Source organism: Falco peregrinus, chromosome 1, assembly GCF_023634155.1.
Source record: "Falco peregrinus isolate bFalPer1 chromosome 1, bFalPer1.pri, whole genome shotgun sequence".
Taxonomy (NCBI): domain Eukaryota; kingdom Metazoa; phylum Chordata; class Aves; order Falconiformes; family Falconidae; genus Falco; species Falco peregrinus.
Window position 1 is genome coordinate 18,979,549 of NC_073721.1, and position 24,021 is coordinate 19,003,569.

General features: G+C 46.5%; 2 protein-coding genes across 3 annotated transcripts in view; one reads left to right on the plus strand and one right to left on the minus strand.

Moving 5' to 3' along the window:
* The window catches only part of HK1 (hexokinase 1), a 46,911-nt gene extending 35,290 nt beyond the window's left edge, over positions 1–11,621 (plus strand). For both annotated transcript variants that reach the window (XM_055802475.1, XM_013297363.3), the window contains exons 13-18: positions 694–789; positions 1,789–1,888; positions 4,281–4,464; positions 6,605–6,760; positions 7,470–7,703; positions 8,427–11,621. In XM_055802475.1, the coding sequence (XP_055658450.1) occupies positions 694–789; positions 1,789–1,888; positions 4,281–4,464; positions 6,605–6,760; positions 7,470–7,703; positions 8,427–8,571 (915 nt within the window). In that variant the 3' untranslated portion in view covers positions 8,572–11,621. The remainder of the gene's footprint in view (positions 1–693; positions 790–1,788; positions 1,889–4,280; positions 4,465–6,604; positions 6,761–7,469; positions 7,704–8,426) is intronic.
* A 2,138-nt stretch (positions 11,622–13,759) lies between these two features.
* Positions 13,760–23,543, minus strand: TACR2 (tachykinin receptor 2). Its single transcript, XM_005235187.3, has 5 exons — positions 23,125–23,543; positions 19,597–19,791; positions 16,314–16,470; positions 15,492–15,688; positions 13,760–14,256 (listed from the first exon to the last, which is right to left on the minus strand). The coding sequence occupies exons 1-5, from the start codon at positions 23,526–23,528 to the stop codon at positions 14,061–14,063; spliced, it is 1,149 nt and encodes a 382-aa protein (XP_005235244.1). The 5' UTR covers positions 23,529–23,543; the 3' UTR covers positions 13,760–14,060.
* Positions 23,544–24,021: the final 478 nt, after the last annotated feature.

Here is a 24,021-nt window from a genome sequence, read left to right on the forward strand (position 1 = left end):
ATTTGTTGTTTCTGTTACACTTTTCTTTTTTTCTTTTTGTTTATTTGTTGCATTGCTCTGGAAATTTGGAGACCAAGCATGATTAGTAGTTTTAGGTGCATATTCCACATATATATAAGGAGATACTCCTTTTCATAGAGACTTTTGTATAACCTCACACTAAAACATTTGAAATGCCAAGTGTACAGAGTAACATTTGAGTTTTAGCGAAAATAAGTTTAATATTCATATATAAGGAAGAAGGAATTAGGCAGTGATGTTAGGAGCAGCGTTCAAATGTCCAGCTCTAAAGTGCTGTCATCTTGCTGGTGATAGGAGGCTTGGCCAAGCCAGGGAGGCTTTGGAGTGTGACTGAGAGAGAGGACAGATTGCTCAGCAAAACATAGCACCATGTAGGTGAATCCTGGAGAGCCTCCTCTTTGAGCTCAGGGCCCCTTTGAGTCTGTGCACAACTGGCCATAATTATTCGTGGCTGTTTGCTGGGACTGTTGGGTCAGAGCTGTGGTGTACAGTAACCTGTAGTCACCTCTGTGAAGCGTTGTGATATTACACTTTTACACGCTGTGGGGGTGGGAAAATGCAGGGAAGTTATCAGACAGAAATGCTCCGTCCTCATCCCTTAGAGTATTTTGGATTTTGGGGGCAATCTGTAGTGTACCAGGAAACTTGAAAACCTGTTTTCTTTCTTTTTAGGGTATCCTTCTCAATTGGACAAAAGGCTTCAAAGCTACAGACTGCGAGGGAGAAGATGTGGTGTATTTGCTTAGAGAAGGAATTAAAAGAAGAGAGGTGATGTTTCCTCTGGTTTTGTTTTCTTTTTCTCCTCCTGCTTCTCCATCCCCTCCAGGCTTGACAGACCTCATAGGTCAGGCTGGTTCCCTCTCACAGCATGTGTGTGCATTGAGGGCACGGGCTGTGCCTCCTGTCGTGCACAGAAAGTATGTGCCTTGCAGCAGGTCCAGGTATAGCAACCCCTGCTGCCGTGTGGCTGTGACATGTAGCCTGACCACCATGTAGAATGCTCTAGAGGGTGCACAGTGGAAATGGGAGAGTTCAGCCACCAAACCAAGACTGCTACTCAAAATGAGCTACATAGGGATTTTGTTTCATTGCTTGGTTTTTGTTTGTTTTCGTTTTACCTGGAGGCTTCTAACTTGCTAAATTTGGCAGAACTTTTCAAGGCTTCTTTCAAACCCTGTGGCAATTCTCACTGCATCAGAGCATGGAGAAAACCAGAGTTCTCAATACAATGATTGTAGGAATGCACCTCAGTGCACCCTAAATGACAGTTCTTCCCCCTCCCAACCCTTGATCTTGAAAAAGCCTCAAGCAACTTCACCAAAACTTTCTAGGAAGGGGAAAAAATAGCCCGAGGAGAGCATTAATTTTGAAGTTTTTTATCAGTAAGTGAAAAAAAGGCTATAAAAACTTTTGCTACTGGATTTGTTACTGTGCTGCTGTAACACAGAATGGCGATAGCCTTCTACCATGTGCCTATATACAAGATCTGTACCTAAACATGCCTAAATCAAAGAGAACAGCCAGAAATATACTTTTTTCTGAAGACAGTTTATTGTAGGTAGACAGTGCGAGGAGTCTTAGCTTAGTTACCTGCTGATAGATTAAGTTCCTATTTTTGTATGTGTAAAATCGGGCTGGCACTTTCAGTTGTTTGTTTCCAGTGTGTTCTGACAGCATCCCTTTTGGTGTGCTTCTGTCGTGTTCCCTTTGGTATGAGGGGTTGCCCCAAACCCAGAGTTCTCACGGTTGTATTGCTCTCTTCCAAAGGAGTTTGACTTGGATGTGGTGGCTGTGGTGAATGATACGGTGGGCACAATGATGACTTGTGCTTACGAAGACCCAAACTGTGAAATCGGACTCATTGTGGGTATGTGTTAGAGCTGCTTTTTGGGGGGATGTTTTTATTAAACAGCACGTCGAGACATCTGTCTGTATTTTGGTGGAGACATCCCTGTGGCGAACTGAAAATACAGCTAGGGTGTCCAGGCATGAAAGGTTTTGAGATTCACAGCTGTCTCTTCACAAGTAAGCTGCGTGAAGGAGTTCAGAGCAAAATTCAGCAGTCAGCTTAGTTCTGTTTATGATCAGCTGAGATAAGCACAGGCTGTAACGCTGAACAAATCCCGCCTGTTTTATCTAGAGAAGGGCACTGTGCTGCTTGTGAAGTGAGCAAACATGGGCTCAGGTAGCCTCACCAACTCCTGGAGTGTCTGTAGTTTAGCCTGTAAGAGTTTCCCTGAACACCCTGGTTCAGGTAGCCCACAGCTTCCCTGGAGCATGTGGTCTCTCAGAATAAACTTGTGAAGCACAGCCACAATTCCCAAATGGCATGTGATGGAAAGCTCTGATAGACAAAGTGCTGTGACTGACAGCTCCCTTCCCAGCAGCGAGACAGCTGAAATAATTCCACGGGCGACTGCCGATGCCTTTGCAAATGTCACGCTTGGGGTGCCTGAGGCACCAGACAGTGTGAGTTCCCAAAGCTCTCCAGAGAAATTAGTTTTCCTTGGGAGAAAAGGGGATGAGGCACCTGCAAGCTGTAAGAACGCATTCAGTTGCGAGGTGGCTTGTAGGAAAATAAAATGCCACCAATTTCTCCTCCAGACAGTTGGAAGATGTCCAGGATGAGTCAGCACAGTGCGGTGTGGGTAGGAAGCTTGTCTGCGCAGCTCCATCAGTGTCAGTGGCGTGTTTTCAGGGACAGAGTTCCCTGCGGGAAGGACAGCATGTCCTTGGGGTGCCAAGAGCACCCTCTGAGGACTGTCTGCTGCATCCCTGCCAGATATGCTCCTGCCAGCCTGTCTGTGTGCAGAGCAGGGGGTCGGCGGTGGCCTGGGTAGTCTGGGATAATGAGAGTGAAAGGTCTGGGATAATGAAAGCAAAAGCCCCGGGGCTCCAACAGCTCCCTCTGCCCTGCCTGAGTTGCCTTGGCTGGGTTGACGGTGCTTGCCAAGGAGCCTGCACAGCCAGCAGTCATCCTGCTCTTGCCAGTGCAGGGAGCTGGATGAACTTTCCCGCTGTTGCTTGGCAGGGAAAAATATTCTTGCAAGGGCAAGTTCATGTCATGCTGGCGCCCTGTCTCTGCCCAGTGCCACCTCTCCTGCCCAGAAGAGCAGAGGCTTTGTCTCCGTTGCTGAATACTTTGGAAACTGCCACCGATGAAACCAGGTCTCTGCTTTTCATCTGCTGGCAACAGGAGATCATCTAAAAGCCTGTCAGTCCAACAGCCTGTATTTAACAGGTATCCACATATTCAGGCAGCCCTTACTTAGCTTGTTCTGGATGATGAGGCTTCGTGTCGGGATGTGGGCCAGCACTGATGGTCCACAACTGGGTTGGGTTAGGTTTGGTCCTGCAGACCGGGTCTTGGTCTGCCAGCCCAGACTTTCCCCCCAGACCCTGTGCTGTGGCTCCGCTTTCGTGCAGCAGGGGAATACTGTGGGAGGATCTATTTTTGCTCAGACTTTATTGTTATAGTACCCTAAAAAAATTGCAAAGGAAAACAGACTTGCTGATGTAATTGATGCAGAACCTGTGGTGCAGGGTTACATAAAAGTTTGGTAGGCAACTTCAAGAAAACTTTTGCCCTGGGTAGCAGCAAAAGCTGCCTCTGAAACAAAGCTAATGAAGCTTTGCTCCCTAATGCCTCTGGATACATAGAGCACTCTGTAATTTCCATGCTACTTTGGATCCCCTTTAAGCAGAATCAGATATGGCATCATTTCAACATGGAAGTAACCTTCCTGCCAGAGAAACTATTCAAGCAATTTGAATCAGAAAAAAACCTAGCAAGAGCTAAAAATTACCCTGCAATTAGCTGTTAAAACCCCTGGGGTTTTATTTGCCTGATGCCTCAGAACTTGCTGAGGTTTTCAGTTAGGGCAATTTTTCTCCTAAATTTTGTGGGTCTGTGGGCTTTGTGGAAGGTGGTTCCTAACTTCAAAATCTAGCTAGTTGCTTGCTGGGGTTTTGTGTTCAGAACACATGAGTGTTGGTGTGCCACAAGTGCCACGCTGCTGCTCCTCCCTGTAGCATGGGACTCCCAGCCCAGCTGACCTGGCTGAGCCTCTTCTCTGAGCCACCGCAGCAGTAATATTATTGAATAGTGGGGTTTTTTGTGATGTTTCAAATGATGGGTTGACTTCATGATTCAGAAAAAGCACATTCAAGATCCCCCAGAAGGTTTGTCAGGGCTGTCATGCTTGTTCTAGGTTGTTTTGTTCCAGACAAAGAGTAATTTCAGTATTTTCTTCTTTCAGGAACTGGCAGCAATGCCTGTTACATGGAGGAGATGAGAAACATAGAGATGGTGGACGGTGAGCAAGGACGGATGTGCGTGAACACAGAGTGGGGAGCGTTCGGGGATAATGGATGCCTGGATGATATCAGGACAATATATGACAAAGCAGTTGATGACTATTCACTAAATGCTGGAAAGCAAAGGTACTGTGCGATAAATGGTGTGCTAAGTATAAGCCAGGCTGCCTTAAACGTTTTTGAGAGAGAATTGGATTCTCCCAGTTGGAGAAGGGAGAGGTTGAGAGTGGAAACTGACTGCAGACCTGCTATCCTGTGGGATCTCCCTCTCCTGTGCTTTTCCTGGTTGCTGCTATTTTGCAGCTTATTTGCTGCCGTGGGACTGCAGCAGGCTTTTTGGTGAGAACTTGAGAGTCTTGAAAATTACCGAGACATCCTTTTTCTCATCCTGTGTTGTACTGAAGGGGATTAAGATGGATTGTCATTCTTTTGCCCTTGGTCTCAATTTAATTTCTTTTAGCTGTACTGTCTGCGTAGAGGGCTCTGTCTCTAGAAATCATCAGCCTAGACCAGCTGGCATGGCATGGCTGGAGCTTGGAGCTGCTCACTGGAGAGTGGTCAGGAGCTTTCTAGCAGTTGCAGCCAGTTCTTACTTCAGGCAATTTTCTGGATGAAATATGTCATGTTAGAGGACCTCCCTTTCTTGGCCTTGGAGGTTGGTCCCCTTTTGAGGGTCCAGCACTTGTCTGGGCAAGGGCTTCCCCGACCCCTTCAAGAAAGGGCGGACAAGGAGGTGTACCCAGTACCGATAAAACTGGGCTGAAACTGCTTGCGTGCCCAGGCTACAATTTTTCATAATTTCTCTGCAGCTATGCTTTGATGCCAGGAGCTTTTAAAAAGATTTTGTGACTACAGTAAATCTGCCTGAAAACCTGGGGGATGCAGACAAGTTGGCAGGTCCCTTGGGAAGCTCTTTAGAAGTTACAGCTCAAATGGATACGGAGAGGCAGATGCTGAGCGAGCCTGACGCAGCAGCAGAGTTGGCATGGAGTACGCAGCCAGAGGCAGTAGCGGAGACTGCCAGTGGGAATGATTTACTCCAGAGAGAGAGTTAGGCACTCAAGAGGGGGGACACTTGCTGGGTACAAGCCTGAGAGAGCTCATAGTATTAAATGGACTGTGTGGCCTGCTTCCAGCAGGATGGCATGCTGCGCTCTGCTCAATCCAGGGCGGAAACTCTGTTTTAGAGCTTCAGGAGGTGAAATAAAGGATGCATCGCTGAATGCACTTTTCATGGAATGGAAAAGTGTTCAGTTCTCATTGGTAAGGGCACAGCTCGCAGACGCCAAAATGATCCCTTCAGACCAGAATGATGCTGGAAGTGAAGGAGTGCAAAGCAGACTCCTGCCCTCCTCAGCACATGGTTGCTCTGTGCCAAGCATCACTTGTGGACCACTCCTTGTCATGTGCCAGGAGGAGGTCTGCAGGTGGAAGAGATTCCCTCTCTCTAGCCTGGGGGCAGGCCTGCAAGTGGGAAACCTGGGTCCTGTGTGCAGCAGAGCGGGGTCAAGAAGGGTTCAAGACAGCTTGGTTTGTCCATGTGTTTTTTGGATGACTGGTTCCCTGCTGGAAACCAGCTGCTGGAATTAACTGAAAAGCATAAACCAACCTTGGACCCCCAGCTTGCTAGTTTTTTTTTAGGTTTTAGGTCAGTAATTTTACAGATCCTGCAAATGTGCTGGACATACCTTTTCACGTATTTTATCTTTCACAGGGTTTTTTGCAGCACAGGACTCCCTTAAAAATGCTGTGCTCACAGTGGCCGTACTTTGTGGGTTTCCTGTAATTTTGCTGCATGGAGCCACTGAGCTTTTCTGTTGAAGGTCTCAGCCATGCTTCAAGAGGGCTCCCAGATGTTGTGCAGTGAAGACAAGTTTTCTCTGGGGTCCACTCAGGGCTGTCACTGCGGGATGCACAGCAAATTTGGCTTTCATCTGGGCACTGTTCTGCTCTGGGGAGACAGGTTTTCATTTCTTCCATCTGGGAGAAATACCAGCTGTCATTAATAACAGCCTGTCTGCGGGAACATGGTAGTGAGGAATAGATGGAAGTGTTTGTAGATGGGCTCACAAGCCTTCCCACTGAGTTTTTTATGCTTTTTCTTGCCCGGTTTTTCTAGTAAATGGCCATTCTGTGAAAATGGGGTTCCATATTTCAGGTCCCCGGTGTGCACAGGCTGGACACCTGGCTGATAATGTACCTGTGATGCTGCCTTTGCAAACATGAGCAGTGTCCCTCTGAGCTGTGCTGCTGTCTTCCGCTGCAGGTATGAGAAAATGATCAGCGGGATGTACCTGGGGGAAATAGTCCGCAATATTTTGATCGACTTCACCAAGCGGGGGTTCCTGTTCAGAGGCCAGATTTCAGAGACACTGAAGACCAGACATATCTTTGAAACCAAGTTCCTTTCTCAGATTGAGAGGTAAGAGCACCGCATGAGAGGCTGTTTAGGGTGAAATCATGTGGTAACACTCATCGGGTGACACTGCCAGAGGGGAGGGACAGCTGGAGAACATCCCTTGGTTCTTCAGAGATAATTTGGGTTTCAGTAAGAGCCTGTGCATGTGCAGAAGGACTCTTTGCAGCATCATCTAAATTTCTAGCAATGCTCACTGCTAAGTCATGGAAAAGGCCAGCAAGGATTCCCCTGCTGTATCATTGTATTTGCCTGCTTGGAAATCAAGCCATTTTCCTGTCCCCCTTGTGTGTCTAGCTGTAATTGTTGAACTGAATGAACACTAGCTGAATGAGCATTATTTAGTGGATGTTTTTCTGTCTTTATTGCTCAGACTCTGTATTTCAAAGCAATCTCAATGCCTGTTGAGTCTTTATGGGGGTGAAACCCTCAAGCTGGTGATTAAAAATACTTTCCTCACATGCCCTTTGGTAAGAAAAGGGGAGGCAATGCAAAGCTGGGCTCAGAGCCTCCCTTGCTGCCTGTGCCCCCTCTCCTGCACTGTGGCATGGTGCTGGAGTGAACGAATTTGCATTCCCCAAGGTCTCTTGTGCTGGCAGGAAAGGCTGCTGCCTGGTGTGGGTGCATAGGGCAGCCGTCAGCGCAGTGGGGTTTGTGGCAGTGGCGTGACTGAGAGAAACCTTTAATTGAATGCCATGCTCTTCTGCTTCTGCAGTGACAGGTTAGCCTTGCTGCAGGTGCGAGCCATCCTCCAGCAGCTGGGCCTCAACAGCACCTGTGATGACAGTATCATTGTCAAGACTGTGTGCGGAGCGGTGTCAAGGCGAGCAGCTCAGTTGTGCGGTGCCGGAATGGCTGCAGTTGTAGATAAAATTAGGGAGAACAGAGGATTAGAGCACCTGGAGATAACGGTTGGTGTGGATGGGACTCTGTACAAACTACATCCACAGTGAGTATTCACCTTCTCAGCATTTGTTTGCCTGCGATCTGTAACGCCTTCCTTGTACATCCTTTCTCTTGATACACCAATCACCAATCTTGCTAGGATAAGAGCCAGGGAAAAGAAGTCTTAATCAGGGGTGGTCAGGGCTTTCTAAAGGGCGGCAACGAGAGGATCAGGAAGGACTTGTGAAGGATTCTTGGGGCAGTGACAGACTGAAGGGAAAGCAGCTTGCCAAACAAGTTGGAGGCTGCACAGCAAGGGAAGGATCTCTCGACTATGCAATGACAGGGCAGTGCTGAAGTGCCTGGTGCCTCTTTAGAGGATGTTTCTGTTCTGTGTGCAGAGAAGATCAGCTGCTGCGAAGCCATGGCAGGCAAGGGCAGGAGTCTAAAAGAACTGGCAGCAGCAGGAGGAGATGACTAGTGCCCATTTCTGGTGTGCATGGGGGGAGATGGGTGGGAAGGAGACACTGTACGTGGCCTCTTCTTTCCCCTTTGCTGTGGTACCAGCAATCTGGGTTACCTCCTCGGCAGCAGAGAGGCAGAGGTGGGCTGCAAGTGCTTTTTGCCTTTAACTCCCACTGCTCCCGGCCTTCAAATCCATCCAGGTTTCCAGCATTTTAGTTATTACCCCGGTGAAACAGGGAGCACCGCAAAGGCCCATGGCAGTGCTGCACTCTGCAGGTGCTGCGGGACCTCCCTCACCCACTGCCATTGTTCCCTTTTGCAGCTTTTCAAGGATCATGCACCAAACAGTCAAAGATCTGGCACCCAACTGCGACGTGACCTTCCTGCTGTCAGAGGACGGCAGCGGGAAAGGGGCAGCGCTCATCACAGCTGTGGGATGCAGGCTTCGCGATGCCGAGCAGAACTGAACTCCACAGTCCTGGCCCCGATTCTGTCTTGTGAGCACTTTCTCATAAAGCAGCGACTGCATAGTCAGAACTGGTAAAAACCCAGAACTCACTGCTTTATCGGGGAAAAAAAAAAATACAACTAATGACATAAAAAATAGGATACAAGATAGAATGTGTGCTGTTAATAATATCTCCTGTTTTCTGGACCCCAATCTGCATGTTTCTTATTCACCATGTTGGTACCTTCCCCATCTGTAGGTCATGGAAAAATCAGTCTATAATTTCTGCAGCTGTCAAAAATTGGTTGTTGTCTGACATGAAATTGCCCCCAAGTGATGTGCGTTGAGAGCTACCGTTGCATCGTACCAAATATGTTCTTTGCAGCATCCCTGTTAAGCACACCGCCAGCACACTGACCACCAGACCTGGGTGTTGATGCTTTTAGTGAAGGGGAAGCAACAGTTCCCTCCTGCATATCTACCTGCTGTTGTTCCGTCTAAAGAGGTTGTGAAAACATTATGGTGTGTCAGCACTGTGCACGCACGTAACTCTATAGTGGGACTTGACAATGCGACTGACTTGCTTCTTTGACGCTTGTTTTGTCATAGTAAAACGCCCTTGTCCCACAGATCTGGTTCCACTGGTATTTCCCATCGCTTCTGTGAATAGTGTTGTGTTACTGGGCGAAATCTGTCACGTTTTGGCAAGAAATCCCTAAAAAATAAAACAAAGTCATTGGTGATTGGGGTAATCCAAATCTCCAGTCCTGGGAAATCAGTAGATCTATGGTCCCTACACGGGCTGTGCTGTATTCTTCTGTTTAAGAGTTCTTATAAAAAGTATTTTCTATCTTGTTAGTGTAGATCAGGGCGCTGCAGCTGCCCTTCTACTGAATCCGCAGCTAGGCAGCGTCACTCGGGTGTGTATACTTCTGTCTCTTGCCTTAAATGGGTATTTGCTTCCACACAAAGCTTTAACCTTTAATACTGTTAAGCAGCCACTCAAAACACAAACACTCAGCTACAGTTAGTGAACAGAAAGGTATAGGAGGGTTTGGTTTTCATCTTGCCTTTGAGGACCCGGGTGCATAAACTAAACAAACCACAAAGCCAAAATCGGACTCAGCTTATTCCAAGGACTAAAGCAACAATGAAGATCATATACACTTGGTGTATCCTGTCCTCTGTCGAGTCGATGCCATTATTATATTTGCATACCAGTTGCATTACTTAAATTGAGAAGCAGTTAGGAAAGCAAATGTTGAATGACATTTGCAAGTCGTGCTACTTTCTGCAAAGAGGGAGACCACACAATAGTCCTTAATTCCCGCTCTTCTACCAAAAATGAGTTTGAGATGTCTGCATGATTTTCCCTGCTGCCTTTTCCTGCAGAAAGTAGATGGAAATTTGCAGGCTATTCCTCTTTGTCTTCGTTCCACTCCCTAAGATTTGGATTGCCCTACCTATCAATAACATTTCAATATGCATTATGGTGCACTGTGAGTGAATGTTGTAAAGTAACGTGAGTCACAAACAGTCATTACAGCTTTAAGTGTGTGTCTACCTGAAAAATTGCATGCCTGACTGGTTTTGCAAAGGTAGAGAGTCTTTTTACTTTGCACACTAGTAGCTCCGATACTAGTGTTACGTGATACTTGTGAAAATATTAAACTTTTTTGATGTGCGTTAACTGGTGTTTAGTGGTTCTTTCTGGAAGAGGTTCTGTTGACTGGTGGCTTAGTGCTTTGGGAAGAGCTATTGTGTAGGGAGAGCTGCAACCTAATCCCAGTGGTGCCTGCGTTTTGTGTGTGTGTTTTTATTCCCGGGCATTCGGGGTCAGATTCAAACAGGGTGGATTTCACCCAGGTCCCCATGCCTCGTAGTTCAGCAGAGGCACAGAGCTGACAACGCCCAAATCTTAGGGGGCCTGTAGCTTGTTTGGGTGCATCTCATGCCCTGCCTAATGCAGGGGTATCTGCAGTGCAGGAGTACCTCAGCCCACTGCACCACAGCCGATGTGATTCTATTAGGCTTTGCCAGATACACAGTGATGGATACGTTACAGTCGCTGTCTCCCCACAGAAGTCTGATGCATGTCAGAGCCTGTAAGCTCCCTGTGTGCACAGGGTTAACGTTTGCAGAATCACAGTATCAGGTGCTCACACCCCACTGGTTTGCAAGTCCTGTGTTGGAGTTGTATACGAAAGCCCCTTTTGCTTGCATTAAAGTTGTAGTTCTCCAATAACCCATGTTACGTTACAGCTTGAATAGTCTCTGACATCCTTGATGTGCAGCTATGACCCCAAGTAGAAGAAGGTGAGAAACTTTTTGGGCACAGGGGACACATTGCATTTTAATTGCTTGAAGATTTGCAATTCTTATGCCTGCCCATCGGCAGTGCTGTAGGGGTGGTGTGAGCTGTGCCTGGGGACCTGGGTTTGGAGCTCTTCAGCATCTGAGGGCTAGGCTCAGTGCAGGATAGAGGATGAATGAGAAGTGGAAGTTAAACTTGGTCTCAGGGTGACTGTGAATTTTGGAGGTGCTGGCATAGGTCGTTTTGTTTATTGGATCCAGCTCTTAACAAATAGGGAGTGAGTTTGTGTTTCTAACAGTGCAACTTTTCCTACTGTGGACCATAGGTGATGTACTCGATAAGACACAGCAGTTCTTTTCTGACGGGAGACCTGGTGGGATTTCCATTTTCAGATTACTTCTTACCCCTAGGAAACTGTTCCAAGTGAATCACAAGCTATAACTGTCCGAAGAAATGTCTCCAATGTTATCCAAGCAATGACTGAATGTCTTACTTAAAGCTTTTAGGCTTGGTGAATAAAATCATAGTCCTCTTAATTGTTAAGCTGTAATTACTGCAATATGAACACAAAAATCTTATATTTCCTGGGGAAAAGACCATTTGCATACCACTGTTGTAATGTCATCTGCTCCTTGCTCCTCTGGGGGTTCTCTCAGAAGCCTTTTGAATGGGTTTTAAAACAAGCAGACTTTGTTTTGTTTTGTTTTCTTAAGAAAATAGCAGAAGGCAAAATAAAGTGTTTCTGAACTTCTGAACCCCGTTCTGTGCTTTTTGTTCGTTCCTTTGCCATAAAAATGAGATTCTTCAAATGTTTTTCTTTACTGATTCTGTTGCTGCTTAGAGCACAAGTAACTGCAGAGAAGGGATTTATTGCTGACCTAGAGGTGTTTTACTGCTGTGTGGTATTTAATCATGTGTATATTTATATGAAGAATTGCATGTATTTACTATGGAGCACGGTGTTCCTTTTACCTTGTGTATCACAGGACATAATGTAGCCTGCCTTGGCGTGCCCTTTCTTCCAGTATCTCACAAGGGCTTAGAGCATCTCTGCTTTCTGAACTGTCGCTGTTTCTAGCGGACAAACTTCTCAAGATCTGCAGTGTGAGTCCTTCAGGGCATGGGGAGTTTCACTTGCAAACTGAAGAAATCATCCGCTGCTTTCTGTACCCGAGCAAGAGAGAGAGAGATGCCTTGAGCTGTCAGAAAATGTTGGTGCCTGTCAGGGACCGCCCAGGGGAGACGCTGCCAGCACACGTGTGACACTCAGGGTATTTGAAATAGGCTCTGCCTGGCTGTTACAGTGTGATGGGAAGATGGGATGCTCAAGACAGGCTCTTCGGTCTAAAAAGATCTGCATTGGAAAGCTGCGGGATTTAAAGGGTCTAAAGGCCTTACAATCACATTGGCTGGGCACGGGAGAGGTACAGCTTTTATATATATGAAATAGTGAACTCTGTGCATAGGTGTCCTTCAGTTCCTTGGAGCAAGTCTTTGCACCTTCTAGTCTGATCCCAGAGGTGTGTGCCTTGCAGGGCATCCCTCCCAAATTGTTTTGGAACCCTTCAGAAAAAAGCCTTGGTGGTGGCTGTCTGTAAATGCCCCTTACGGCTCTCCCTCTGCCCTGCAGGCACCCCAGCCGCACAGCCCCAGGAAGAGCAGGCTGGACAGGTAACATCTAGAGTAGAAACTACCTGCCAGAATGATTTAAAATAATAAACTTTTAAAGAAGGGCATACAGCCCTGCGCTCTGTTGTCCCATTAACAAGACAAAGTTGTTGGGCCTCTGTGTAAAGTAACCATTCTCCACAGCAGCCAGGGAGGTGACAAAGTTTAAGTGGAGAAAGAAGAAATAGCTGCTGGTTCCTGTATTAAAACAGACTGGGGAAAATCATATCCCTGAGCACTCTTTCGGTTCAAGCCACAAATCTCTCCTCTGAATTTACTGCAGAATTTAAGCCTGGCAACACTTTGTAGTTTTGCTTTCACAGAGGGAAGGGGAATATTTGTAATAATTCGATCTTGTTGACATTGTAGAAGCTTTATGCTAAGGTATGGCTCTTTGATATATACAAAGCTGTCACGAAAGATGAAGGTGATGGTGAGGTGCTACTTAGCACAGCAGTGTTAAATACTATATTACTTTCACAGAATGTTTATATTTCAGCTTTTCCTGTTTTGCATGCCTGCACATAATGCCTTGGGCTTTGAAGATGACATATTTCAGCCTTTATTTTCATCTCTGAGAAGAACAGTGATGGTAAATACGGGGTAAGCTGGAAAGGGAAGATGAAGGGACTATCTGGGAAAAGACAGCAATGGGTCAGACTGCAGTTAGTACTAAGAGGAGTTAGAGGAGGTGGATTCAGATTGGATCCATGAGCGCTAGTCAAGCCAGTGACCATCCCACACCTGGCTACTGACACTTCAGAGAGCCTCACTCTCCAAATCTGGCACCACAATTAACCATGTGAAGTTGAAGGAATCGCTTGAGCACAGTTTAATAGGAAAATGACATCATATTTTGGTACAAGGTTATAGAAATCCATGAAATGACAACATCTTGAGGAACTGTTTCTCACTTGTAACTGATGAGAGCTGGTGCTGGTGAAATTGCAGGCATGAGAATCCTGGAATTCAGAAAATTTTCAGGGCAGGCTTTTCAGTCTGGATGTGTTACTATTTGCCTTTGTTGTAAACAAACTTGGCTCCACAGTCTTGTTCACCTTGGGGCTGCTGAGCCATGGGACTTAGCTGCCCACGCAGCCCCAAGGGTCCATCCAAACTGGGCCAGGTGTGCACCCCAGCCTTTCTGCTCCATAATCTCCTTTCCAGATTTAAGTGTCTTGGTGGAACAGAGAGCAGATCGCCACCTAGAAAAGAGTAACTGGTATTCTACTGACCAGCACTGCCTCAGGTCTGCTGCACTGGTTTTTTGACCTCATGGGCAAAACCTCTCTGTTCTGTGTTGCAGTTGTTGGTGTAAGGGAGGGCTGAACTTGCATCCATAGCTGGGTGATATTTGGACCTAAATGAATGTAAGTATTATCAGCAGACTGCTTTCAATGCTGATGGCATCTGAAAAAGTCCCGTGGGAAAAAGTTGCTCTAGAAAACAAGACATGCCTCAGGCTTCTACAAATCTGCTGCCTTGAAATGGTGTATTAGGGTAGAGCCAGAACCGGGAGGAGAAAATCAGAGCGTTAGCTGGGTGAGAGTAAATGATGTCTTCTCTTTCTCATTCAATTGAGTTTCTGTGTTGAAGCTTGTTGCTCTTGACTTCCTGCGGGTTGTCTGGTAAGGAGATGGGGACATAAATTTACGTTTGTCTTTTTCGGTTGCTTTTATGCACGGACACCACCGGAAGGCCAATTTGAAGCCAGAACGAAACCTGTAAGAAAAGAAATGATTAAAATTAATTGCACAGAGAAAGAACAAGTGTGCGACTTGGTTATACCTCTGAACGATCATGGAAATAAAACGTTTATGTTGAAATCCAAGGAGTGAGTGAGGTGACGAGCTAAATGTATAAAACCATGGAGGGCGGTGCAATAGGAGTTTATGATCAGACTTCCTTGTATTTTAAATAAATGTATAAGATCAGTGAAATGGCAGGATGTTTGACGTGCTCAGTAGATGGTGCTGACTGTGCTGGTAACAGCATTTGTGAGAAGCAGAGCATCTGAGGGAAATACGTGTGTTTACCCACTGGAAGCTTTTTTAGAAAACACGAAAAATTAAATGAGGAAGACGCCTGCTTTCTGAGAGAGGAGGCTGACGTGTTTGGGTGTTTCACATTAAATGCAGACTGGCAGAATAGGCTGCAAAACTGCCTCTTTTTGCGAGCTTACAAGCAGGATGCTGTTTGAAACGTTCTGGAGTTGCGAGCCTCCTAGATGGCCGTGCCCGGAGTTAGGTTTGGCTGGTGGAGCCCAGTGAAGCCGCACCGGCGGTGTGCCCGTAACCTTTTATTACCCTTAAAGCTCACTGCGCACCCAGGCAGGCTGAAGAGAGGTGCGGGTCAGGGAGAGGTCTGCCAGTGGGATGCGCAGGCAGGATTTGGCACGGAGATCCGCAGGGCAGCTAGAGCAGCTCCCCAGAGCCTGTTCGCAGTGCGGAGCAAGAGGGACATCTCTTGGCATGGCAGGGCTGTGCTCTCCCAGCTGCGCGCCCTGACGGGACTTTGGGCAGGCCGCCCGTGGTTGTTTCTGCTCCCCAGGGAGGTGAGCCCAGTGCCTGCGTGGGGGGTGGTGGCCCGGGAGGAGCGGGTGGCCAAGCCAGACCAGCATTAGGTCAGCAGATGTGTTGCAGGGATTACAGTTTCCTCCCTCCTTCCTTGGAAATAAGGTAGTTTGCGTGTGGAAACGGGCGCACATGTGGCTGTGCTTGTCATAAACCTGCTGCCTGCACTTTATTCCGAGGCAGAAAATCTTAAGGGTTGAAAGGGTTGAGTTAAAATCTCACTCACAGAGTGTGGCTTGTCTTACATTATTAGCAGAGTATAAATTGTCTACTACAGCCTGTGGACTGTGGTTGAAAATCACAGTTGTTCTCACCTCCAGAGATTTATGCTTTCCCAGACTGAGATTCGCGTTTCCTCTGTGCACACATGTGCACGCTACTCACCTTTGGTTAAGGCAGCAGTATATGATGGGGTTGTACATTGTTGAACTCATGGCAAGAAGAAAGACTGCGAGATAAACCTGCTGAATGTACTTCTGCTGGTAGATGTCTTCCTTGAAGCTCCCGAGGATGAAGTATATGTGGTAGGGCAGCCAGCAGACAGCAAAAATAATCACAACTACCACCATGGTCTTCACGAACTAGGAAAACAAAACCAGTGTGTTATTCCTGTGTCTCTGGGTGATCACCTGAGCTTGCTGGGGGAATGGGAGGTGCTGCTTTTATTTTGGGTCTGGTTTGCCCTCCAGAGGCACCTTGTATGATATGTAGACCTGGGCTGCTATGGCAAAGAAACCAGTCCTGATGATGGAAACTGGGAGCAGAGAGAGAGTTAAAGCGAGTGTTTCCTGGTGCACAAAGCGCACTTTCTGCAGGGGAACTGCTGGCAGCTACATTGGAGAGATGTGGTAGGGAAATGCAAGAGCTGCTGTTTCACCGAAACCTCTCCCCCCTGTCCAGAGGTTTTCCCTGGTTTATCCTGCGATGCGCAGGTTCACTGGAAGCTGGGCTTTATTCTCTTAAGGACTACTGGGAACTGGTCTGCTGCCTGCCAATGTGAGCCTTTCTTCCCTGGAGGCTGGCTGGTGCATGTAGATCACCATGGTTTTTTTCATACTTGCTAAGTGATGCCCTGGCCCGATGTATTTTGTCAACTTTTCATGGCCAATCCCACAAGATTTTGTATTAAGTGCAAGCTCCGTTTTGGAATTGGAGCCAGCCTGGCTGGTATGCTGAGGGTAATTATTTTTAAGTTTCACTTCTGACCTTTTTTTTGGCATTAAGTTGGTGTTCGTAGCGGACACTATTAAGGTGGTTGCCTGGAACCGCACTGCTCCACAGAGTAATTCCTATAATGCTGTATGCAACAAACATCACCATCAAAGGCAGTAAGTAAATCAACACGATCACTGCAATGTGATACCTGAAAAAGAACAAGAAGCGTGTTTTTGTAGTCAGTATGTCTCTTGAAGGGCTCTTTCAGAAACTGTCTTTCGGATATGTGTGTCTGGCTCCCATTAACTTCAACCTCAGAGCGTAAAGAAGCAGAAATTTTGCCTACAACATTGTTACAGGGACTTCTGTAAACAACAAAAGCTCCTCTCTCTTGTGTTGTGATGATTAGTCCTTGGATTGGTTTCACTGCTTTTTCAAGACAAATACCACTTGTCTTTTACCAGAGGGTTACAGTCAGCAGCTACCTGCGCTATCCCACTGCAGTCAGGAGAGAGAAGCATCTGAGACTTGTGGCTGTAAAAATATAAACCTTTAAATCACAGATATGGAAAACGAATATTCCAAAAACGACAGAGTAACTTGACAAATGCAATAGTGTCAACAGCCTGATCGGGCTACGGTGAAGAAACCTGGATCAGGGACTGCAAAATGTAGTTGGCTGCTAATAGGGTGCACAAAGTTGGCAGGGAAGACTCCGCAGATTGCAAGGAAGGAATACTGCCTGTTTATAGCACAGAGAAAGCGAACGGCAGTCATTGCTACATTTGCGTTGCTGGCTGGTTTTATTTGTGCACACACAGTAACGTATCGCCAAGAGGCTACTCAGTTACTGCTCCAGCCGAAAGCTGTATTTTAGCTTGCCCCTTCCTAACTTTCCGTGTTACCCCACAAGCTTCTGCTGGTTCCCTCGTGCTGGAGTATGATTATTTTAAGCAACCACCATTTATGGGGAGGGAACAACCTGCTCACTCGGTTACAGCAGCTGTCAAATTAACATAAACAGTGTAAAACTGAGGATTAAGGCAGGAGGGCTCTGGCACACGCTGCTGGCAACCACGAAAGGCTGGGTGCAAATGGTCTTTCTCAGTATGACAATGCTCTGCAGTGACCGACTGCTCTGCAGGGCGCCGTCTAAATGGGTGTCGGGGCGCTCAGTGGTGTTGGCTCCTTGGGGTGGCTGCAAATAGAAAAATACTGTATTTGTGAAATGTGGCAAGCTTGTCCCTGCCTGTTTTCCAGCTTCCCCAATTGTCCTCAGAGCGGTACCTCTTTTGAAGGTCTAACACTGTGTGTGGAGCGCAGCAAAGCCCCTTTACAGTTCCCATCCTGGGAAGAGGAGGGGAGGACAGGAGCCTAAGCCTGAGCACATGGCAAAAAGAAACTTCTAGTCTTATAGTTTTCCTACTTTGCTGCAAAGTTAACCTGTCACCGGGAAAAAAAATCCTCTGTGGTTAAGGTTCTTTATTTTGGTTGAACTACAAATTCAGTCCCTTCATATCCAGTATTTCTCAGGCTCTAGTAGTCATGGTAGTGTATTGTTGGTTTGGGGGTTTTCCCCACTTGTTTGTATCGTAATTATACACAATTTTCCTGCAGAAAAGGATTTTCCTTTGTTCTGAAGTCTAGAAATCTTGAAGGCTGGTTTTACTCAGCTATAAAGGATTTGGAGAACCCACAGTCAACAGGGGAACCTGGTTCTCCCTTTCTTTATTTTTCTTTGGGTGTCTTAGTATTTCTTTTCCTTGGTATTTGGACTAGCACATGAATGGCTGCATGTGGCTTTTTCTCCATGCATTTTCTCCATATTCACCATCTGTCCCAGGTGATCCATTACTCCAGATGATTTCTGGGGAGCGCTGCTTCCAACTTCCTTGCTAGGAGCACTACTGAACCTTGCAAATCAGGCTGTTCAGGGAGAGTGAGCTGGTGAATGATGTGTTGTGTTTGGGAGCTGCGGCTGCTTTTCAGCTGGGTATCCCAGAAAGAACCTGCCCCGTTATTTGCTGAGTTCAGGACCAGCCTTTCCAGCCCACAGAGGTTTTGTCAGCATGATGAGAAACTTGTTTCAATCCTTCCTAAACTGTGGATGCGGGAGAAATAAACCTCATGCTTTTTATCTGAATGAAATAGTCATCAGACTTATACGTAAGTGCTTATCTACTATCCCTTCCTCTCCATTGCCAGGAGCCTGCCTGGCACGCTGTGTTCCCAGCATGAGCCATGGGGTACCAACCAAGGAGCCCTGGGAGGAACATCACCCAACACGATGTAAGCCTAATTTTACTCTTTGCTCTTCTGTGACTCTGGGGACAACTGACCACCAGTGGCTGAGTATGCTTGGCAGCTTGGCCAAACTTACATGAGGCTCCTGGAACTTGGCACGGATTAGTGTGAAACCCAGTTACTTTGGTAATAACTAACTGTAGGAGTCATCCAGCTGTCTGCCAGAGATGAAGACTGAGAAGGGAAAAATGTTCCTGGTGCACGGAGCTGGGCAGAAGCGTTCACAGTGAAGAACAGACACAGGGAGTTTAGCACTTGGTTTTAGTTTGAAAAATTATTTCCGTGTTGTTAATTGATTTGTTCCTTTTCCACAGTTCTTCTGTTACTACTTCATATAAATATGTTTTGCTTGATAAACTTTTCAAACTGCTCTGTGTATCGTGTGCTTTGAATAATAATTAATCGCAGCAGATCCCGTAAATGTGGGGTATGGCTTGTTTCATCTGTCTGAACAATCTTGCTTTAAAGCAGGAGGAAATTGCTGTGAGGGTTAGAAGCTTTTAGGAGCGCAGATGTGTGCCCAGATAAGTCAGTCTATAAAACCATAAGATGTCTGAAACATGCTCCTCTTTTTTTTTTTTCCCTTTTTTTTTCTTTTTCTTTTTTTTTTTTAATTCTTTCCCCCCAGAGAGCACCATAATTTTTAGCTAATTATGTGGCTTCTCAGCATTACAGATACCCAGTTTCTTCCTGCCTGACAGATGGAGAAGATCCAGAATCTTTGGAACCAGGATTTATTGCTTGTTTAGAGACTTTGTGCTGGTTTCTCTTCAATTCACTGAGCCCTGTATCTAAGGTTTTTAGATCTTAGAACCAGTTTTCAAAGCAGGGGAAGATGGCACCTCACCCTTCCTCACCTGGAGCCGTGATCACCTGCCAGCTTTCCCCACAGCTGGTTAAACCAAGCTCAGGTGGGCCCCCCCGACCCGTGCTTCCCCCTGCCCTCTGCCCGTGCTTCCTGTAGCCAACAGTGGGGAGGTGAAATGAATTTCCTACTGCACAAATTAGGAGTTTTTCTTGTTTCTCTTACGTGAGCTGGTGTTTGGATCCGACGTCATCGGGCCAGACGACGATGCATTTCGTTGTTCCGTTGTCTGTCATGATCTCAGCATAGAAGCACTGCGGGAAGGCGAGCCCAAATGCCACCAGCCAGATCATCCCTATGATGACTCTGGTGCTCCCAGCAGAGAGCCTGGGCTTGAAGGGATGAATTATTGCCACATACCTGCGAGAAAAATAGGTAATGCTTTTACAGTTGCAATGGTAAACTATACAACAAATACAGCGAGTGTAAAAACTCACCAGGATGGTATAGCGGCCTTTATTTATAGCGACATTTTGATAGGTTCCAGGCTGTAAATAATTAGAAGGTGCTAAATCCTTTCTGAAGAGAGCAATTGCAAGTTTTAGGGCAGAATATGTGGATGGATGCTTCTGGTGTGAGGAGGAAGCAGACATCTAGGCCTTCTGCGTATGGTCTTTGCAAGTATTCCCCTTTGAATTTTTCTTTTTTTCCTCTTTAATTACTTTTTTCAAATGCATTATACACTTGGTCTGAAATTTCAGGTGGTGAACTGTTTGCATTAGTTTGGAATTATGCCTCTACCAAAAAACCTCTGAACACTCTATTTCCCCCTAATCACGCCAATCTCCTCTGACAACAGCAGAGTGGTGTCTTGAGTATCCTTTGCCCTGAATTTTTCCCCACTGATTTTTTAGCTGTGGAAAACTCTTGTGCTGTCCACCTCTGCCTGTAAACGCTGGAGCACTTGTGCTTGCAGTGGAAGGGAGAGGCTGACCCTTTTGTCCCACACCTGCTCAGAGCCCTCACGGCACATCTGACTATTAGATTACGTGCAAGCCCAGAGCACTCTTTGGTTTTAAGTTCCCTGTGTAGAAACCCATGGTATCATAATGAGTACGTAATCAATTATGCATTTCTTGTCATGCTTTCCGTACTCTTTGCTATGGTTGTTCAAAAGGCAAAATAGAGCGGAAAATGCCAATTGCCTCTTAGTTTTCATGGCAAACATGTGACAGACTCCGTGCTGTCTTTGGCCAGGCCGTTGGGAAGGGGTTCTGCCCGGCTGCCGCTGCAGGACAGAGGGGGCTGGCCAGCCAGGCAGGGCAAGAGCCGTGCGGCAGCACAGCCTTATTTAGCTATAAAATTTTCATGTCACCTTGCTTTTCTTTAGCTGCTCGTAGGCAGTGTTATACAATGCTTGAATCTGGTCAGGGAGGAATCAAGCGGTGGGTGGATATTCTCCAGAGTATTTGCCTGCAGATGCACTCACACTGGCCGTCTGTGGCCCTGGGTGAAGGGCGAGTTCTGGCTGTAAGCGATGCCCCCCGTGTGCTGCCGCCGCAGCCCCTGTTGCGGAAAGCGAAGGTGTGACAGGGCTGCTGGGGGGGGCTTTCACACTCAGCCAGCCGTGCACCCCCACGGCAAGCCGCGCTTTTAGGCAAGCTCCTGCAAGCTGGGAGATTTACCAAATCTGCTGAGATCTTCTGGCTGCTCTTGCTGTGTGGCAGGGCTGGCTTTGTCCCCCTGCTGCTCATGCTGCCTGTGCCCTCCGTCCATGCTCCGCTCCCAGGGACAGCCCAGGGTGCTGGAACAGGTGCTCCCAGCACTCTTCCTCTGGTCCTCATCCCATGCAGACAAAACAAGCCGCATTTTGGACACTCTTGTACACTTTTTGAAGAGGGCCTGGGTGACTTTGCTAACTGGATTCGGAAACTTGAGCCGATAGAGCACATTTCTGCCCATAGTGCTGTGGAAAGTGTGTAGTGGGAACAGCTGTGCCTGGGGAAATCAGGGAACAGAGTGGTCCGAAACCTAATGGCGAGCAACATTGCCAGAGCCTTTTCTATGGCAGACAAAGATGACTTACATAGCTGCCACTTCTTAGCCTCCTTCCTTATAATAAACCACTTCAAAAGACATTGTTTTATCAAAGTTAAACAACGGAGCCCAAGTGGACACAAGTTCTCATAACAATAAATGGAAGCTGTGAGTTTCCAGGAGACAGTGTCAGGATCTATTTTAAGGCGAAGCAAAGAATAGCTAAATATGGTTTGCAGCGAGATGCCAAGTCTTCTTTCTGATCCATGCCATGTAACTAAAGAGATGTGGGTGTATAGGTACTTTCACCAAAAGTCCCTGAGGAGAGTAGGGAGATATGAGGACAGGCTGAAATGGATATTTTTTTGTTTGTTTGTTTGTTTTTCCCCAGATAATATACTTTTGCAGACCACATGTAAAATAGCAGTTACCAACCACCCTTGATTTAAAGCCAGGAACAGCAGAAGGGTATTCAAGTCTAAAACAGCTGCCATGGCTTCATGCTTTCATCTGGACAACTGTGGGCTGATAAGCACATCACTCATCCCGGTGTCCATGAGCCATCCTTCCAGAGACCACAGGGGCCACTGCCCGCTACAGAGCCATGTCCCGGCTCCACGCAGGTTTCAGCAGGCGTTACACATGCAAGGGGCGAAGCCTTCTTTCTCCTGCTAGTTTATCTGGTTTGGTTTGTCTATCGATTGCTTCCTGGAGCTGGGTGTGCCAGTGTGAACCGTGCTGCAAGCAAGGGTAGGAGTTACGGAAGCGACCCCAATGACTCACAGGGTAATGCTTTTCAGATGGCTCCAGAGGGACTGCCAGGTATTTCTGGATGGTAGGTCTGGCTGCCCCAGGAAAGACGTTCACCATGGGGATGTGGCAGGGACATAGGATGGAAAAGATACAGATGTTCCCAGGACCAGGCAGAGAGTGGAAGTAACAGAGGGAAGACGGGAAGAATGGAGGGAAGGAGCGCAGAAAGCCTAGAAGGGAGCTTAACCTCCTCTACTTTTTTTACATACCACTGTCTTTAAGAGAGGAAATTCCCATGGACTTTTGTCCACTTTCTAGTAAAAAGAAAAACAGTGTCATGCTACTCAACAATGAGCTGTAAACACATTCAGACTCCACAAATTTAAAGTCAAGTAAAAGATGGAAGAGAGTATTATGAAAATATCAAATTAGCTCAGAAGTCAAACAAAATCACTGTAATTACTTTCCTGTCTCTTGGAATAAGTAATTCTTGTGAACTATTGGAGCAGACTCTGCCCTTTCTGATCCATTTCCCATTATTTCTGGTGGTTTGCTGGACTCACAAGCAGGGTTGTGGATGCTGATACTTTCCGCATCCCACAGCATATTCGTACCACTCCTGCTCTATCCAAATGGTGGGTCCTTCCCATGGTTTAAAAAAACAAATGAGTTTGCAGGATGACTGGGAAACTTTATGATCAGTAATGTGGGAACAATAAAATACCAGCCACTTCCACTCGTTACAGATTTGAATGTGATTCAGACCAGGGATAGAACAAAAGAACCTTCCTTTCATGCCATAACTAGCATCTAACCCTGCAGTCTATTTGCCTGGCACTCTTCCCACTTTGCTGATAAGGCACCCGACACAGTAGGTGGAGGCCAATTGCACAAAGTATTGCAACAATCTTTTTTAACTTACAGTGGATTTTTTAGACCTTATCTTCTCCATTCACCTCTTACCTTTCTGCAGCCACAGCTGTCATGGAGTAAATGCTCACAAACACTGCAGTGATGGGGAACCAGTTCTGAAACCTGCAGAATTCTTCACCAAAATACCAGACGTTGTGACTAGCGTAAATAAAATTGAAGATGGTATTGAAAGCAGACATCAGCAAATCCGAAAGAGCCAAATTAACGATAAAGTAATTGGTAGCAGTCCTCATTCTCCTGTGTGCAAGAATAATCCAGATGATGGTGATGTTGCCAATGATGGATGTGATAACAATGAAGGAATAGGTGATAGCCCACAAAGCAATTCGCCATCCCGGCTGGGTAAACTGGGTTACCGCCGTCCAATTGCTACTGTCCTTAAGAGATTCAGCCTGTGAAATGTTGCTAGCATTTGAAATGGAAAATATGCCCATGGTTTTTTCTTCGGCTAAGTGTAAAATAAAATCTTCTGGCATCTGCTCATTTTCCTGCAGTAGATGCTGGTGTTATGAATCCCCCTGCATATGACTAAGTGCCGTTAAAAAGACATCGGGATGAGATGCTTCATGTCCTCTCATCCTGTTTTCCAAGTGATGCAATGCAGTTCCAGGAGGAGATGAGCGATACTGAGGGCCGCCTCCTTGCCTGGCATTTTAACCTACACTTGAAGAGCAAAAACTAAAGAACAACTCTCTCCCTTGAGTTTCTTTTTCCTCTAAAAAAGAAAGAAAAAGAGAAAGGAAAAAAAAAAAAGGAGGGGAGGAAGAGGTGTTTTCCAGGTCAGTGACAGGCAATGTCTTCCTTTAGATTATTTTTAGGGACAAGAAAATACAAATGGAACATCAAGCCAGCAAACACCTTAATCCAAGTGGAAATCCTTCTTTTTCAGGGGAGCGGTTTTCCAAGGCATCAGGTATCTCAGTCTTC

Coding starts and splice junctions, on each gene's coding strand:
- TACR2 (XM_005235187.3), bottom strand. CDS start 23,528: ATGGGCATATTTTCCATTTCAAATGCTAGCAACATTTCACAGGCTGAA. Junction 19,792..23,124: donor ACAGCTGTGGCTGCAGAAAG/GTAAGAGGTGAA, acceptor TTTTTCTCGCAG/GTATGTGGCAATAATTCATC. Junction 14,257..15,491: donor TACTGCTGCCTTAACCAAAG/GTGAGTAGCGTG, acceptor CTTTTCTTACAG/GTTTCGTTCTGGCTTCAAAT.